The 18,180-nt window shown below is 41.6% G+C and overlaps 1 protein-coding gene across 4 annotated transcripts in view; it reads right to left on the minus strand.

The window, feature by feature from the left end:
* The window catches only part of DPY19L4 (dpy-19 like 4), a 77,864-nt gene that overhangs the window by 35,470 nt on the left and 24,214 nt on the right, over positions 1–18,180 (minus strand). For 3 of the 4 annotated variants that reach the window (XM_030795282.1, XM_030795281.1, XM_030795280.1), the window contains exons 4-7: positions 15,987–16,077; positions 14,912–15,033; positions 14,656–14,801; positions 3,008–3,131 (exon numbers count right to left, since the gene is read on the minus strand). In XM_030795282.1, the coding sequence (XP_030651142.1) occupies positions 3,008–3,131; positions 14,656–14,801; positions 14,912–15,033; positions 15,987–16,077 (483 nt within the window). The remainder of the gene's footprint in view (positions 1–3,007; positions 3,132–14,655; positions 14,802–14,911; positions 15,034–15,986; positions 16,078–18,180) is intronic. The other variant, XM_030795283.1, reaches the window with a different exon arrangement.

Here is an 18,180-nt window from a genome sequence, read left to right on the forward strand (position 1 = left end):
CTTCCATGCTGTGGAAGCTTTGTTCTTTCGCTCTTCACAATACACCTTGCTACCACTCACTCTTTGGGTCCATGCCATCTTTAAGAGCTGTAACACTCACCGGAAGGGTCTGCAGATTCATTCTTGAAGTTAGTGAGACCACGAACCCACTGGAAAGAACCAACTCTGGACACACTTTGGGAGGACAAGGCAGGCGGATCACTTGAGGCCAGGAGTTCAAGACCAGCCTGGCCAACATGGTGAAACTCCGTCTCTACTAAAAATACAAAAATTAGGTGGGTGTGGTGACGTGCATCTGCAGTCCCGGCTGCTAGGGAGGCTGATACATGATAATCACTTGAAGCTGGGAGGCGGAGGTTGCAGTGAGCTGAGATTGTCCCGCTGTACTTCAGCCTGGACAACAGAGCAAGAGACTCCCTCCCAAAAAAAAAAAAAAGTGTTGCTAAAATACTACTCAGTGATGACAAGGAGCAAAGTATTCACACGTAATAACTCACATGGATGTCAAGGGCATCATTAGGCTGAGTGAAAAAAGCTAATCTTAAAAGGTTACATACTACATGACTTGATTTCATTTATATAACCTTTCAAGGTGACAAAATTATAGTGATAGAGAATAGATCAGCGGTTGCCGTTAGAGGAAGGATGTGACTATTAAGGTACACAGGAGTTTCTTAGTGGTGACAGAAGAGTTCTATGTCTTGATTATGATGACAGTTACTCAAATTTATACATGTGATAACAACTAATATGACTATACACCCACTTTCCACAAAAGCAGTATATGTAAAACCTGGTGAAATCTGAAGAAAGTCAGTGCCTGAATTAACAGTATTATATCAATGTCAACTTCTTGACTTTGACAAGGTATTACAGTCATGCAAGATATTATTGGGGGAAGCTGGGTGAGGGGTCAAAAATGTAGTAAGCCTAGATCATGCCACCGCACTCCAGTCTGGGTGAAAGAGCGAGTCCACGTCTCAAAGAAACAAAGAGATAAATATAAAGAAACTTAGGCAGTTCATTTTGCCATACCAAACTCTTTTTTTTTTTGGAGATGGAGTCTTACTCTGTTGTTCAGGCTGGAGTGCAGTGGTGTCATCTCAGCTCACTGCAACCCCCACCTCCGGGTTCAAGCGATTTTCCCACCTCAGCCTCCCAAGTAGCTGGGAGTACAGCTGTGCACCACCACACCTGGCTAATTTTTGTATTTTTAATACAGAGAGGTTTCGCCATGTTGGCCAGGCTGGTCTTGAACTCCTGACCTCAGGTGATCTGCCTGCCTCAGCCTCCCAAAGTGCTGGGTAATATTATAGGCCACCAAACCTGGCCTATACGAAACTCTTTTACTTAACAATCGAAAAACTATTCTTCCCTAATAGACAGCTGTACAATCAAACAGGAAAATATTCAATCATAGACTCCCTGACTATTAAAGAAAATATACCCTTGGCCAGGCACAGTGGCTCATGGCTGTAGTCCCAGCACTTTGGGAGGCTGAGGCAGGTGGATCAAAATTTGAGGTCAGGAGTTCGAGGCCAGCCTGGCCAACATAGTGAAACCCTGACTCTACTAAAAATACAAAAATTAGCTGGGTGTGGTGCTGGGTGCCTGTAATCCCAGCTACACAGGAGGCTGAGGCAGGAGAATCGCTTGAGCCCAGGAGGCAGAGGTTGCAGTGAGCAGAGATCATGCCATCACACTCCAGCCTGGGCAACAGATAGCAAGACTCTGTCTAAAAAAAAAAAGAAAATATACTCTTGTGCAGAAAGATCTCTATACAAATACAACATAAAGGAAGATCACAAAGCTGAAATCTGTTCATGTTATTTTACATGCAAAAAAGGAAATGCTAGTTATAAAAATGAAATAATAAAGTTTGCTATGCTCAGGACATTTGTCACCACTGAAAGAAAAGAATAGCACATTTTTTCAGAGATTTTTATGAAGGACCCACAAGTGCATCCTGTTTCCTGGACAACCAGGTTTAATAATCTCTGCTCTCTTTTTCTAGCCAGGAACTCTTAGCCCCAGATAAGAAGACAATCAAAGGACTGTTACAATTCAGTCAATTTCAATTTCAATATAACTGGTTGCCTCTATAATCATTTTATGCATTTTAAATCATTATTCTTTTTCTTTTTGGAGACAGGGTCTCTCTGTCACCCAGGCTAGAAGGCAGTGGCGCGATCTCAGCTCACTGCAACCTCCGCCTCCCAGGTTCAAGCGATCCTCCCACCTCAGCCTCCCAAGTAGCTGGGATTACAGGCGTGTGCCACCACATCTGGCTAATTTTTGAATTTTTATTAGAGATGAGGTTTCACCATGTTGGCCAGGCTGGTCTCAAACTCCTGACCTCAAGTGATCCGCCCGCCTCAGCCTCCCAGAGTGCTGGGATTATAGGCATGAGCCACCAAGCCTGGCCTAAAATCATTATCCTGAGACAGACTCTGCAGGCTTCTTCCAACTGCCAAAAGGGCTGTGGCAACAACAATAACAGTAACAATGTAAGAATCTAAACTACCGGGGAAAAGTCTCCTGAAATTTTTTCCAACCTGCCTATACCTCAGTCACAGAAAACATGAGAAGAAACAGAATATGCAGTGCTGCTATCCAAGTTAAAACTCCTGTAATTTGTGGTCACTCTTTACATCTTGTTTAATGTATCTTTAAATCATGGTGATTGAAGGCCATCAATGTTCCAGAAGTCCGAGAAGTGATAAAATAACAGTGGAACAGATTTTCAAAATAAGATATTTTTCATATACTTGTCAAGTTAACTATATTAAAATGATAAAACATCTCCTTTCTCCTAATTTACTGTTAATCAGATTACAGAGTAACAGTGTTGTAAGAAAACTACTAACTATATCTTTTGTTATGTAGTAACCAGGCTTCATTAAATATGATTTAATTCTTACTAGGACTAAAATTTATTTGCTATTATGTACCACATTTGCAATACATCAGAATTAGCTGCAATGGATAAAACAGATTTGTATCTTACCTCTCCATAAGTATTTAAGTTGCTTTTTAAATAGCCTGTAAGTGCAGCAATTTGGCATGCAAAATATGGTAGTGCCCAGTTTTCTCTTAAAGGAATGGAGTATTCGATTCTTGTTGTATCTACCCTAAAATAAACCACAGATGAACAGTAAAAATAAGACATTATATTTGTGTTACACTATACTTTTCAAAGTACTTTAACACAAATCTCATTGTTCTCCATAACAATCCTGTGAGGTAGGCATAGCTAGATCCACCATTGTCCTTTTTTTTTTTTTTTGAGATGGAGTCTCGCTCTGTCACCTAGGCTGGAGTGCAGTGGCACGATCTCAGGTCACTGCAACCTCTGCCTCCAGGGTTCAAGTGATTCTCCTGCCTCAGCCTCCTGCGTAGCTGGGATTACAGGCACGCGTCACCACACCCGGCTGATTTTTGTATTTTTAGTAGAGACGGGGTTTCACCATGTTGTCTCAAACTCCTGACCTCAGGTGATCCACCGGCCTCGACCTCCCAAAGTGCTGGGATTACAGGCATGAGCCACCGCGCCCAGCCCAGATCCACCGTTGTCTATACAGCATCTTTGAGCAAATTAATAGGGTCTCACCCCCAGCCCCCACCGCCCCCAAGAAGCTGCAGAGCTACTGTGCACTGCTTGGTGAAACAGATGGGCCTCTGTGAGATTGAAGAAGGCGTGCCTTCTCTGGGCAGACCCCATGCTAAGGTACACAGCTTGTTGCACAGAGTACCCACCCTCCCTTCCCTTAACCAGATGGCTACCCTTCACTAGAGTGTACAATCTGCATCACATAATTAGCGGCCTGGTAGATCCAAAGTTCTTATTCCCCTTTACAAAAGGAGTATGAAGTTCAGAAATGTAAGGTAACTTAATCGAGGCCATCTAGCTAGTAGGGATAATTGGGATTAAAGTGCTTATCTTTTGATATCTAATTCAATAATCTTTTCAGTCAGCAGGTTCCCCAGAATTAATACCACAGTCTTATATGTGATATACTTAGAGAATTTAGAATTCCCAGAATCAGAAATATAGGAATGTCAGGCCAGGCACGGTGGCTCATGCCTGTAATCCTAGCAATTTGGGAGGCTGAGGCAGGTGGATCACTTAAGTTCAGGAGTTCCAGACCAGCCTGGCCAACATGGTGAAACCCGTCTTTACTAATAACACAAAAATTAGCCTGGCGTGGTGGCACGTGCCTGTAGTACCAGCTACTTGTTAGGCTGAGGCAGGAGAATTGCTTGAACCTGGGAGGCGGAGGTTGCAGAGAGCAGAGATCGTGCCACTGCACTCCAGCCTGGGTGACACAGCAAGACTCCATTTCAAAAAAATGAAAAAGAAATATAGGAATGTCTTTGTAGGTTCCTCCTAAATTTCTCCTCAATCAATTTTCATTGAGAGCTTGTTGTGTTGTGTGCATATCCGCATACCACAAGGGGACTACCTCTCCAGCAATCATAGAATTTGGGTCTCTTATACTCAATAGCTATTTTCCACACAAAAATAAAGGTGCTATTGTTTTTTTGAAAATTTATGAAAATTGCTGCCTAACTTTCCTAAGTAATAATGATGAACATGCTTGCATGTTAACTTAGTTCCCTCAATGGCCACACTCCTGAATACTGGTATCAGAGTTGGTAATTATATTTCCAATTACACCAATCATCAACCACTGAATTGTTTGCAAATAATCAAAATTACAAATGTTACATCCTCACAGACCAAGAAGATAAAGTTGCAACAGCAATAAATCCAACCAGGCTTGGCACATTATCACAGCCAAAAGAAACAAACACATACTTCAAAATGCCATGAAAACAAAGGAACAAAACATTTTTGAGAAAGCAGTTTTCTCCTTACATAATAGCAGCATACATAATAAATCTTAAAAATCATTTTTACTCATCTCTTTTCCTAGTCTCAGACCTCTAAGCACTAATAACTTTTTTTATATTCTCTCCCCAGTTGCTGGAGTGCAGTGACACGATCACGGCTCACTGCAGCCTTGACCTCCCAGGCTCAGATGATCCTCCCACCTCAGTATCCCTGAGTAGCTGGGATTACAGGCACATGCCACCACGCCCATCTAATTTTTTGTATTTTTAGTAGAGCCAGTGTTTTGCCATGTTGCCCAGGATGGTCTCAAACTCCTGGGTTCAAACAATCTGCCTGCCTTGGCTTCCCAAAGTGCTGGGATAACAGGTGTGAGCTACCATGCCCGGTAGCACAATGTACTTTCTTTTCTTTTTTTTTTTTTTTTGAGACAGAGTCTTGCTCTGTCGCCCAGGCTGGAGTGCAGTGGTGCAATCTCGGCTCACTACAATCTCCACCTCCCAAGGTTCAAGCGATTCTCCTGCCTCAGCCTCCTGAGTAGCTGGGACTACAGGTGCCCACCACCACGCCTGGCTAATTTTTTAGTAGAGACGAGGTTTCACTATGTTGGCCAGGCTGGTCTTGAACTCCTGACCTCGTGATCCACCTGCCTCGACCTCCCAAAGTGTTGGGATTACAGGCTTGAGCCACCGCACTTTCTTACGTCAAGTCATCTGCAGCCCTCTCTGTGATTCTTCAAAATTATATTTTGACCATTTTCTGTTTAGCACAACAGTTCAGTAGCTAAGAAAAAACAAAAGAATTTCCCAGGAAGAAAGAGATAAAAACAGGGTAAAAAATAATTACACTTAAATATTTTTGTTCCTGTCAATATGTGTGACAATACTAATCACTATTATAAAAAATCAAGGATCTCCATTGCCCTATAATCCATTCAAGTATTTATCCTTTATATAAATATTTTACAGAATCAAAACTCTTCAATTAATTTATATTCTGCTTTTTAAACTTAAATGTATTTTGCATGTTTTCCCTTCTTCATATTCTTTTTTGAAAAATATTTTATTATAAAAGCAGTATATGTTTGTTAAAGAAATATTAGAAAATGTATACAAACAAAAAGAAGAAAAATCTTAAAACACCTATAATCTCATCCATTCAGAGGTCAACATTGTTAAATCTTCTGCCATAGCTTAGCCAGTATAGTATGATAAGGAAAATAAACACAAGGAATCAAGTTGCAAAGGAAAGTAAAACTGTCGGGTTTTTTTTTGCAGAAGATACCGTGTACATAGAAAACCCTCAAGAATCTTAAAAAGCCGGGTGCGGTGGCTCACGCCTGTAATCCCAGCACTTTGGGAGGCCGAGATGGGTGGATCACGAGGTCAAGAGATTGAGACCATCCTGGCTAACATGGTGAAACCCTGTCTCTATTAAAAATACAAAAAAATTAGCCGGGCATGGTGGTGAGTGCCTGTAGTCCCAGCTACTCTAGAGGCTGAGGCAGGAGAATGGTGTGAACCCGGGAGAAAAAAAAGAAAAAAAAATCTTAAAAAAATACTAAAACTAATAAATGAATTTAGCGAGGCTGTGGGTTACAAGGTTTCTATTTTTATTTTTTATTTTTTTGAGATGGAGTCTCACTCTGTCACCCAGGCTGGAGTGCAGTGACACAATCTCGGCTCACTGCAACTTCCGCCTCCTGGGTTCACGCCATTCTCCTGCCTTAGCCTCCGGAGTAGCTGGGCCTACAGGCGCGTGCCACCATGTCCAGATAATTTTTGTATTTTTAGTAGAGAGGGAGTTTCACCATGTTGGCCAGGATGGTCTCCTCGATCTCCTACCTCGTGATCTGCCCGCCTCAGCCTCCCAAAGTGCTGGGATTACAGGCCTGAGACCCTGCCCCCGGCAATCTAAGCTTTTAAAATGGGCAAAATACTTAGACATTTCACAAAATACATGAATGACCAATAAACACATGAAAAGGCACCCAATATCTTTAGTCATCAGGGAAATACAAGAATACAGACCACATGGAACTCTTACACAATTTTGATAGAAAAATAGAATGGTACAATCACTTTAGAAAACAGTTTGGCAGTATCTTAAAAGTTAAATATACACCTGCCATATGACCTAGCCATTCTATCAAAAGAAATGAAAGCATATGTCCACACAAAACTGTAAACTACCCAAATGTCCATCAGTATCTGAATAAATGAATTATGATATATCCATACTATGTAATAGAACTTAGTGATAAAAAAGAATGAACTATTAGTATAGCCAACATACATGAATACCAAAATTATGCTGAGTAAAAAAAGCCGGAGCCCCACCACCAAAAAGTATATGCTGTATGACTTCATTAATATATAATTCTAGAAAACACAAACTAAGCTATAGAGACTGAAAGCAAATCATGCTGGGCATGCTCGCTCACACCTGTAATCCCAGCCCTTTGGGAGGCTGAGGCATGTGAATTGTTTGAGCCCAGGAGTTCGAGATCAGCCTAGGCAACATGGTGAAACCCCATCTCTACTAAAAATACAAAAATCAGCTGGCTGTGGTGGTGTGCGCCTGTAATCCCAGCTACTTGGGAGGCTGAGGCAGGAAGTGCTTGAACCCAGGAGGCAGAGGCAGGAAGTGCTTGAACTCGGGAGGCAGAGGCTGCAGTGAGCCGAGATCGTGCCACTGCACTCCAGCTTGGGCGACAGAGTGAGACTCAGTCTCAATAAATAAATAAATAAATAAATAAACAAATAAATAGATAAATAAGAAAGCAGACACAGGTTTCCTGGGGACAACAGCATAGTAGTGGTGGCTGGGTAAGAAAAGAGGGAGGTATTCAAAATTTTGGAGACTGGGCATAGTGGCTCACGCCTGTAATCCCAGCACTTTGGGAGGCTGAGGCAGGTAGATCACTTGAGGTCAGGAGTTTGAGACCAGCCTGGCCAACGTGGTGAAACTCAGTCTCTACTAAAAATATAAAAATTAGCCAGGCGTGATGGCACGTCTATAACCCCAGCTACTCAGGAGGCTGAGGCAGGAGAATTGCTTGAACCTGGGAGGTGGAGGTTGCAGTGAGCAGAGATTGCACCGCCACTGCACTCCAGCCTGGGTGACAGAGTGAGATCCTGTCTCAAAAAAAAAAAAAAAGGAAATTTTGGGTAGTGATGGATATGTTTATTATATTGATTGTGTTGATGATTTTGTGGGTATATTTAAATGCCTAAATTGATCAAATTGGACACTCTAAGTAGGTCCAGTTCATTCTATGTCAATTATACCTCAATAAAGCTGTTAAAAAAGCATTAGTTATTCACATATACATTCATAGAAGGTAGGTTTGCATATATATATATATACACACACACACACACACACAGATACAGATATATATGCAAAAACAGGATCACATGTGAGAGTCAAATGAAACAAAAGCTGCAAGGAAGTTGGCAGTGCCTAGAACATAGTAAACATTCAGTATTATAGTAAATCTTAGCTCTTTTCTAATTCTCTAACAATTTTTTTCTTAACAATATATTATGAACATCTTTCCAAGATATACATGTCAATAAACATACTTCAAGAACACTTGATGACCATGACACACCATCATGTAGATCTACTATAACCAATTTCCTACTGTTATACACTGTTTCCAACTTTGTCTATTACAAATAATTTTTTAAAACACGAACCATGCCAGGCACAGTGACTTTGGGAGGCCAAGGCAGGTGGATCACTTGAGGACAGGAGTCCAAGACCAGCCTGGCCAACATGATGAAACCCCATCTCTACTAAAAATACAAAAATTAGCTGGCTGTGGCGGTGCACGCCTGTAGTCCCAGCTACTCAAGAGGCTGAGGCATGAGAATCACTTGAACCCACTAGGCAGAGGTTGCAGTGAACTGAGATTGTGCCACTGCACTACAGCCTGGGTGATAGAGCAAGACTTGGTCAAAAACAAACAAACAAAAAACATGAACCAATATTTTTATATAGTAATTATTGATTTCATTGTTTAAGCTCATTAATCCATCTGAAATTTATCTTAATGTGTGTGCAATAAGGATTTATTTTCCAGATTTGGTCGTCCCAATACCATTTGATGAACATCATGTCTTCTGTAAGCAATAGAGAAGTTCTTTTTCAAAGTTTCTTAATCCATAAAGGGTTTATCATTCCCTGGTTAAATGTTTGTATGTGTATATTCCAAGGCTGCTCCAACTTGTTCTGGTAGGTTGAGATAAGGCTAAATGAGTCCCGAATTAGGATGCATGCCATTACTTATTTGGAAACCCCTCTGACCTCTTATCACTAACTTCCTTTTTTCTTTGTCCCCTTTCCCTTCTCCCTATTTAGGAAAGTTTTAAATTATTAGCCAATCGAGTTAAGTTTAGAGTGTGAGGTCCCATCCCAGCCAGTGGGAATGGGACACAGCTCTAGGGGGTTGCATCAGGATGTAAAGGTTATAAATGTCCTCCACTCCTTTGTTCAGTGTGCTCTCGTGATATCAAATAAGGCAGTCAGACTTCTGTTTATTTCTTACAATTCTCACTAAGATCTCTACAGAGTCTTATTCTTTTGTTTAAGTAGCATAATAGAGTCTTATTCTTTAAGACCATTATGTTTACATGAGAAAGTATCTTTTCCTCTTCAAATATGAAGACAGATATAGGGATTAAATGAAATTAATAGCAAAGTTAACTGAATGTGGTAGCCAGCCTCCAAGACAGTCCCAATGATTCTGCCTCCTGGTATTAATACCCTGTGTTGTCACCTCCCACACTGTACCAGGGGTCTGCGCAACTGACAAAATATGGCAGAGTGATGTTATATCATTTCTAAGATGAGGTTATAACAGATACCTGGCTTCCATTGTGGCACACACTCTCTCATACTCTCTTGGATCATTCACTGTAAGGGAGACCAGCTGCCAAGTTGCATGCTGCCCTATGGAGAGGCCCATATGTAAGAAATTAAGGCCTCCCTGGCCAAAAGCCAGTGAGGTACTGGGCCTCTGGTAAATGGCCACATGAGTGAGCTTGGAAGCAGATGCTTCAGCCCAGCCAGGCCTTCAGACAACACAGTACAAGCCAACATCGTAACTGAAACCTCATGAGAGACCCTGAGCTAGAACCACCGATCTAAACCTCTTGGGATTCCTGACCCACAGAAACATGTGAGATGTTTGTTGTTTTAAGCTGTTAAATTTCGGGTGATTTGTTATGCAGCAATAACTAATTTATCACACAATCAAAAAAGCAATCCTTTTATTTTTATTTATTTTGAAACAGACTCTCACTCTGTCACCCTGGCTGGAGTGCAGTGGCATGATCTCAGCTCAATGCAGCCTCCGCCTCTCAAGTTCAAGCAATTCTCCTGCCTCAGCCTCCCAAGTAGCTGGGACTACAAGCACCTGCCACCACATCTGGCTAATTTTTGTATTTTTAGCAGAGACGGGGTTTCACCATGTTGGTAAGGCTGGTCTTGATCTCCTGACCTCAAGTGATCCACCTGCCTCAGCCTCCCTAAGTGCTGGGATTACAGGCGTGAGCCACTGCATGCAGCCAAGAAAGCAATCCTTTCAGAAAGTCTATATTTTAAATAATACAGTAATCATTTGTATTAAATGCAACTTCATTCATTCATTTATTTTTGAGACAGGGTCTCTCTCTGTCACCCAGGCTGGAGTGTAGTGGCACATTCAATAGCTCACTGCAGCCTCAGGCTTAAGTGATCCTCCTGCCTCAGCTTCCCGAGTAGCTGGGATTGCAGGCGCACACCACCAAGCCTGGCTATTTTCTTTTTTTTTTTTAAGTAGAGATGATGAGGTCTCACTATGTTGCCCAGACCGGTCTCAAACTTCAGGTCTCAAGTGATCCTCCTACCTGGGCCTCCCAAAGTGCTAGAATTATAGGTGTGAGCCACTACACCTGGACCCACTTCACTTTAAAATACAAGAATTGGCCAGGCACAGTGGCTCACGCCTGTAATCCCAGCACTTTGGGAGGCCGAGGCGGGTGGATCACTTGAGGTCAGGAGTTCAAGAACAGCCTGGGCCAACATGGCGAAACCCCCATCTCTACTAAAAATACAAAAATTAGCTGGGCATGGTGGTGGGCATCTGTAATCCCAGCTACTCGGGAGGCTGAGGCAGGAGAATCACTTGAACGTGGGAGGCAGAGGTTGCAGTGAGCCGAGATCATGCCATTACACTCCAGCCTGGGCGACACGAGCAAGACTCTATCTCAAAAAAAAAATAAATAAATAAATAAAATAAAATAAAAGACTTTTGGTGGGGCATGGTGGCTCATGCCTGTAATCTCAGCACTTTGGGAAGCCAAGGCAGGGCGGGTCACCTGAGGTCAGGAGTTTCAGACCACCCTGGGCAACATGGTGAAACCCTAACTCTACCAAAAAATATAAAAATCAGCCAGGCATTGGCTGGGCGTGGTGGCTCACACCTGTAATCCCAGCACTTTGGGAGGCTGAGGTGGGCGGATCACTTGAGGTCAGAAGTTCAAGACCAGCCTAGCCAATATGGTGAAACCCCATCTCTACTAAAAATACAAAAAAATTAGCCGGGCATTGTGTCGTGTGCCTGTAATCCCAGCTACTCGGGAGGCTGAGGCACGAAAATTGCTTGAACCTGGGAGGCGGAGGTTGCAGTGAGCCGAGATCACGCCACTGCACTCCAGCCTGGGCAACAGAGAAAGACTCCATCTCAAAAAAAAAAAAAAAAATTAGCCAGGCATGGTGGCATGTGCCTGTAGTCCCAGCTACTGGGGAGGCTGAGGTGAGAGAATCACTTGCATCCATGAGCCAGAGGTTACAGTGAGCCAAAGATCGTGCCTGAGCAACAGAGTGAGGCTCTGTCTCAAAAGAACAGTAAAAAAAATAAATAAGTAAAATATAAGACTTTCTTTTTTTTTTTTTTTTGAGATGGAGTCTCGCTCTGTCGCCCAGGCTGGAGTGCAGTGGTGAGATCTCGGCTCGCTGCAAGCTCCGCCTCCCGGGTTCACACCATTCTCCTGCCTCAGCCTCCCGAGTAGCTGGGACTACAGGCGCCCGCCACCATGCCTGGCTAATTTTTTGTATTTTTAGTAGAGACGGGGTTTCACCGTATGAGCCAGGATGGTCTCGATTTCCTGACTTCATGATCCACCTGCCTCGGCCTCCCAAAGTGCTGGGATTACAGGCGTGAGACACCGCACCCGGCCATAAAATATAAGACTTTCTAAACCTAGTCTATGAGTATTATTATAACTTTCTGTCTTTCTAAAAATAAATCCTAATAGAATTTTAGAAAAGTACACAGCAACTCAAAATGTCCTCTAACAGGCACTTTCTGACATAACAAAAAATCATTTTGTCCTCCTAGTTGCCAGACTGGATTTTCTAATTCCATTCCATACTAAAAGGAACCAAAGCTCCAGTAAGAAATGGCTATTTACAAATCTTCTGCAGCAAAAGTGCAAACCTACTCACCTTGTTGAGCCAGAAAACAAGAAAGCTTTCAAAGATTAACGAGGTTGGCCGGGCGCAGTGGCTCACGCCTGTAATCCCAGCACCTTGGGAGGCCGAGGCGGGCGGATCACAAGGTGAGGAGATCGAGACCATCCTGGCTAACACGGTGAAACCCCGTCTCTCCTAAAAATACAAAAAATTAGCCGGGCGTGGTGATGGGCGCCGGTAGTCCCAGCTACTCGGGAGGCTGAGGCAGAATGGCATGAACCCAGGAGGCGAAGCTTGCAGTGAGCCGAGATGGCACCACTGCACTCCAGCCCAGGCGACTGGGCGAGACCCCGTCTCAAAAAAAAAAAAAAAAAAAAAAAAAGATTAACGAAGTTGTGTCAAAAGAACTCAGGAGCAGGCCTGAAAGGTACTCCTATTAACCAAGGTTGTGACAATTTGAGCAACAGAAGAACATTGCTCATGATGTTCTGAATCAATGAAATCAATTAAAATGAATCACTGAATCAATAAAAATCCATAAGTACAGAAAGATGCTTAGAAAAGAGAACACCAGAATCAAAGGTTTTTGTCACTATCTGAGAAAGCTATTAAATTAATTTCTTATTTAGAAATTGGTAAATTGAAATTAAGCATTTGTCTTCACTTTCTAATAGTGACTTGAAGGTAACCAAAAAGCCCTGGTTAATGAGGAAAAATTCTACTTTTGAAGAATGAACAATGTAGCTAATGAAAATAGAAAAATATAATGTTATAAACCCTAATAAAATTACCACTTTAAGGCAAAGGTTATAAACTGGTGTTACAACTGTTAGGTAAACGCTTAATGGTAAAAAGGACATTCATTTGGTGCTAAAAAACACCACACAGATTATTCTCCAGTTATTAGAGAAAAACATAACTATTCAATGGAGAGATCAGACTGCCATTCCCCCAAACCAGTAGTCAATCTCAGCTTCACTACGGGTTGATCAATTAAATATAATTTCTACTGTCATGGAACATGAAAAATATATAATCTACCATATATTTCAACCAGAACTGTTTATTTTGAACCCATCAAGCCTTTACACATAATTTCCAGATTACAGAAACACAGGAGATAAAGGTAAAAGCTAAATGACGCCACAGGATGCAACAAGACTTAAGTCTCTTCAACATAAAAAGGGGGACTATGTTAGATTTACAGAGTATTAAGGAACATAACAACCAGATGCACTATGGAGTCCTGGATTAAATCCTGATTTGGATAAATCAGCTATATAGAGTATTTTAGGGTCAACCGGGGAAACTGTAATAAGGTCTGGGTATTAGATAAGATAAAAAGTTACTGAAATGGAAAGGCAGTGACAGTTGAATAGAGAAAGCAGGATAAAAAAAAACAGTATTTGCAGCCGGGTGCAGTGGCTCACGCCTGTAATCCCAGCACTTTGGGAGGCCGAGGCGGGCGGATCACAAGACCATCCTGGCCAAGACGGTGAAACCCTGTCTCTACTAAAAATACAAAAAAATTAGCCGGGCGTGGTGACGGGCACCTGTAGTCCCAGCTACTCCGGAGGCTGAGGCAGGAGAATGGCATGAACCTGGGAGGTGGAGCTTGCAGTGAGCCGAGATCGCACCACTGCACTCCAGCCTGGGCAAAAGAGCAAGACTCCATCTCAAAACAAAACAGTATTGCAAATAGACCTGATTTTGGTAAAAAATACATATACAAATACATAGATGCATACACACACACATTCACCTAGAAGAAGACCCAAAATTCAGATTCTAAGGATTAGGATGAATAAAAAAAGAAAAAGATCCAAAAGAATATGCTGGTATATTATGTCTCAATTTTTGCGTGTAGTGGCATAAAACAACACAAATTTATTATCTCACAAAGGCCAGCAGAGTATGGCTGGATGCTCTGCTCAGTATCCCTAAGCTAAAATCAAGGCATCGGCCAGGGCTACAGTTTTCATCAGGGGCTTGTAGTCCTCTTACGATCTCATTGGCTACTAGCAGAATTCATTTCCTCCTTGCTTCATGCCTGCAGTGGTGCAGAAAATCCTCTGATCTCTCTGACCTCTCTTTCTACACAGGCTAGAGAAAGCACTTTGGTTTTAAGGGCTCACATGATTAGATCAGGCCCACAGGGTCATCTTTCCAATCTGTCTAATGTGCTATATAAAGTATCATAATCATGGGAATGGCATCTCATCATATTCATAGGTTCTGAGGATTAGAGTGAGGACTGTTGGGGACGGGAGGCATTTTCAGAACTCTGACTACTACAGCCACAAAAAGTTTCAAAAAATCAATTAAAACAGCTTTCTTACCTGTTAATAATGAACCACGCAACAGTAAGCATTCCTGCTAGCCACGTTCCACTCATAAGCCAACTTGTAACAAATAAAGCAGTAACATATATTCCTTGCAATCCAAAAACAATGCCAATATAGAAATACACTGGCTCAATAATCTCCTATGTGGAAAAAACAGAAAGAGAACAAGACAATAGGATGGCATTAAATAATTTGAGGATTCATGAATACATAAGAAAATAAATATTAGGGTCCAAAGAAAAATACATACATTGCTACCAGTGGCTTGATATAAAACGCTAGCAATAAGTTCCGGATATAGAGACATTTGCTGCACTGCATTTATAGTCTTCAGAGATACAGTTTTGTTATTGTGTGTCAGTTCATAAACACCTAAAGACAGAAAGATTTTTCTCCAGATTATTTATTCTGCTTCACAGTAATTAAACATGTCATTCATTAGTCCTTAAATATTTAATATTGTTATCAAGAAAGATCCCAAATAGAATACTCCATGCTGCATTTTCCAATTTTTAAAAATTTAGCACAATAAAGAGAAATATCTATATCCTGAGACAAATCCCCACATTGAAAGGTCCCAATATAGCAGAACAGAGGTTATCAGAGGCTGGGAAGAGTAGAGGGGAGAGGAGGATAGGGAGAGACTAGTTAATGGATACAGAATTACAGCTAGATAGGAAAAATAACTTCTAGTATTCTGTAGTACTATAGAATGAATATGGTTAACAACAATTTAGTGTATATTTTCAAAAAGCTGAGAGTTGATTTTGGATATTCATAACACAAGGAAGTGATATATGTCCAATGTGATGGATATACTAACTACCCTGATTTGATCATTATACATTGTGTATAATATCAAAATATCACTCCCCATAAATATGCACAATTACTACATGTCAAGTAAAAATAAAAGGAGGAGGAAAGGTTCTAAAATAGAAGAACAAAGTTTTATTTAAGAAAAATATTGATATTACAGCCAGGCGCAATGGCTCACGCCTGTAATCTCAGCACTTTGGGAGGCCGAGGCGGGCAGATCATGAGGTCAAGAGTTCGAGACCAGCCTGGCCAACATGGTGAAACCCCGTCTCTACTAAGTATACAAAAATTAGCTGGGCATGATGGTGCATGCCTTTAATCCCAGCTACTAGGGAGGCTGAGGCAGGAGAATTGCTTGAACCGGGAGGTGGAGGTTACAGTGAGCTGAGATCGCACCACTGCACTCCAGTCTGGGTGACAGAGCAAGACTCCGTCTCAGGAAAAAAAAAAAAAAGAAAAGAGAAAGGAAAATATTGTTATTAAAAATGTAACTGTGATTATCATACCTCTTTCAAATGAAGGTGCCTTTAACATATCTTTATAATAGGAGTAATAAATGGCACTGTCACCCTGAAACGTGATTTCCCGTTCAAGCTCCTAAAAGAAAATGAAATTATTATTTAAAATTTAATTTTTTTTTTTTTTCTGAGACAGAGTCTCGCTCTGTCGCCCAGGCTGGAGTGCAGTGGCGCGATCTCGGCTCACTGCAAGCTCCGCCTCCTGGGTTCATGCCATTGTCCTGCCTCAGCCTTCCAAGTAGCTGGGACTACAGGCGCCTGCCACCACGCCCGGCTATTTTTTTGTATTTTTAGTAGAGATGGGGTTTCACCATGTCAGTCAGGATGGTCTGGATCTCCTGACCTCATGATCCGCCCACCTCAGCCTCCCAAAGTGCTGGGATTACAGGCATGAGCCACCACGCCCAGCCCTAAAATTTAATTTTTTTGTTTTTAAGAGACAGAGTCTCTCTCTGTTACCCAGGCTGGTGTGCACAGGCACAATCATGGCTCACTGAAACCTCAAATGATCCTCCCACCTCAGCCTACCCAGTAGCTAGGACTACAGGCACATAGCCAACATTTTTGTTTTGTTTTATTTTTTTGTAAAGAAGGGGGTCTCACAATGTTGCCCAGGCTGGATTATTTGAAGTTTTTTGTTTTGTTTTGTTTTGTTTTTTTGACGGAGTCTTGCTCTGTTGCCCAGGCTGGAGTGCAGTGGCGCAATCTCTGCTCACTGCAACCTCCGCCTCTTGGGTTCACGCCATTCTCCTGCCTCAACCTCCCGAGTAGCTGGGACTACAGGTGCCCGCCACCACACCTGGCTAATTTTTGTGTTTTTAGTAGAGACGGAGTTTCACCGTGTTAGCCAGGATGGTCTCAATCTCCTGACCTCGTGATCTGCCTGCCTCGGCCTCCCAAAGTGTTGGGATTACAGGCGTAAGCCACCACGCCCGGCCCTTATTTGGTTTTAAATTTCAGCCTCTGGCCCAGCGTGTAGGCTCACGCCTGTAATCCCAGCACTTTTGGAGGCCAAAGCGGGTGGATTACTTGAGGTCAGGAGTTTGAGACCAGCCTGGCCAACATGGTGAAACCCTGTCTCTACTAAAAATACAAAAATTAGCCAGGCGTGGTGGTGTGTACCTGTAATCCCAGCTACTCGGGAGGTGGGAGAATCGCTTGAACCCAGGCGGCAGAGGTTGCAGTGAGGCGAGATCACACCACTGCACTGCAGCCTGGGACATGGAGCGAGATTCTGTCTCAAAAAATAATAATAATAATAAAATAAAATAAATTTCAGCCTCAATCTTCTGTCTCCCTCCTCACCTTCCAAATTAACATATTAATAATATTTATCCTTTTATTCAAAGACATGTTTGAATTTTCTTTAATTACTAGTGGCCCCATTAATGAGGAACTTAACTTTTTAGTAATCTGGCAATAATTTTAATGAAACATTAAGGCTTAAAATGAATTGTAAATCACAAGTCATCACTTGTTATATATAATATATATCAGGAATATCTAGAAGGAAAACCACAGACATGCCCTAAGAATAGCAAGAATAGTGAGACAGGCAATAACAAATGATATTTGAAGTGTCAGAAGTCCATAATAAAAAGACAAGTTTAAGGAGAAAGTCATATTTTCTATTACTGTTCCACATCTCTATGTATCCAGAACCGCAAGTCTTTAATTAGTACTTTGCAAGAGCAGCAGATACTTAATCAGTGCTCTTCACATGAACTTCCAGAGGTACAGCAAATCTTAAAATTCCTACAATCAGGCTAATAGAACTAAGAATATGATAGTAAAAATCACATTAGGAGGCTTTGTGCTTTTTAGATTGAATCAAAATTTTATGAATCTATAATCTTTTAAAATCAATTGAATTATTTTTATGCATAATATGTATCAATTAATACAAAAATAAAAATATTAGAGCACTTTTCACAAAGTTTGATCAACAGAACTTCCTAAAATGTTAACGGATGTTACCAAAAAAGAATTCTGTAGTTAAATAAGTTTTGAGAAAGACTAAACAACGTCAAATAGCTTTATTATAAGACTTTTCAGAGTTTCAGTATATCTTATATATTGTGACTCTCCAAGAGGAAGTCTTTTCAGATCTATTTTTCCCATCTTGAGTTTGCTATGGTCTGAATATATGTGTCCTCCTAAAATACATATGCTGAAACCTAAT

Source organism: Nomascus leucogenys, chromosome 16, assembly GCF_006542625.1.
Source record: "Nomascus leucogenys isolate Asia chromosome 16, Asia_NLE_v1, whole genome shotgun sequence".
In the NCBI taxonomy this organism is placed as follows: Eukaryota; Metazoa; Chordata; class Mammalia; order Primates; family Hylobatidae; genus Nomascus; species Nomascus leucogenys.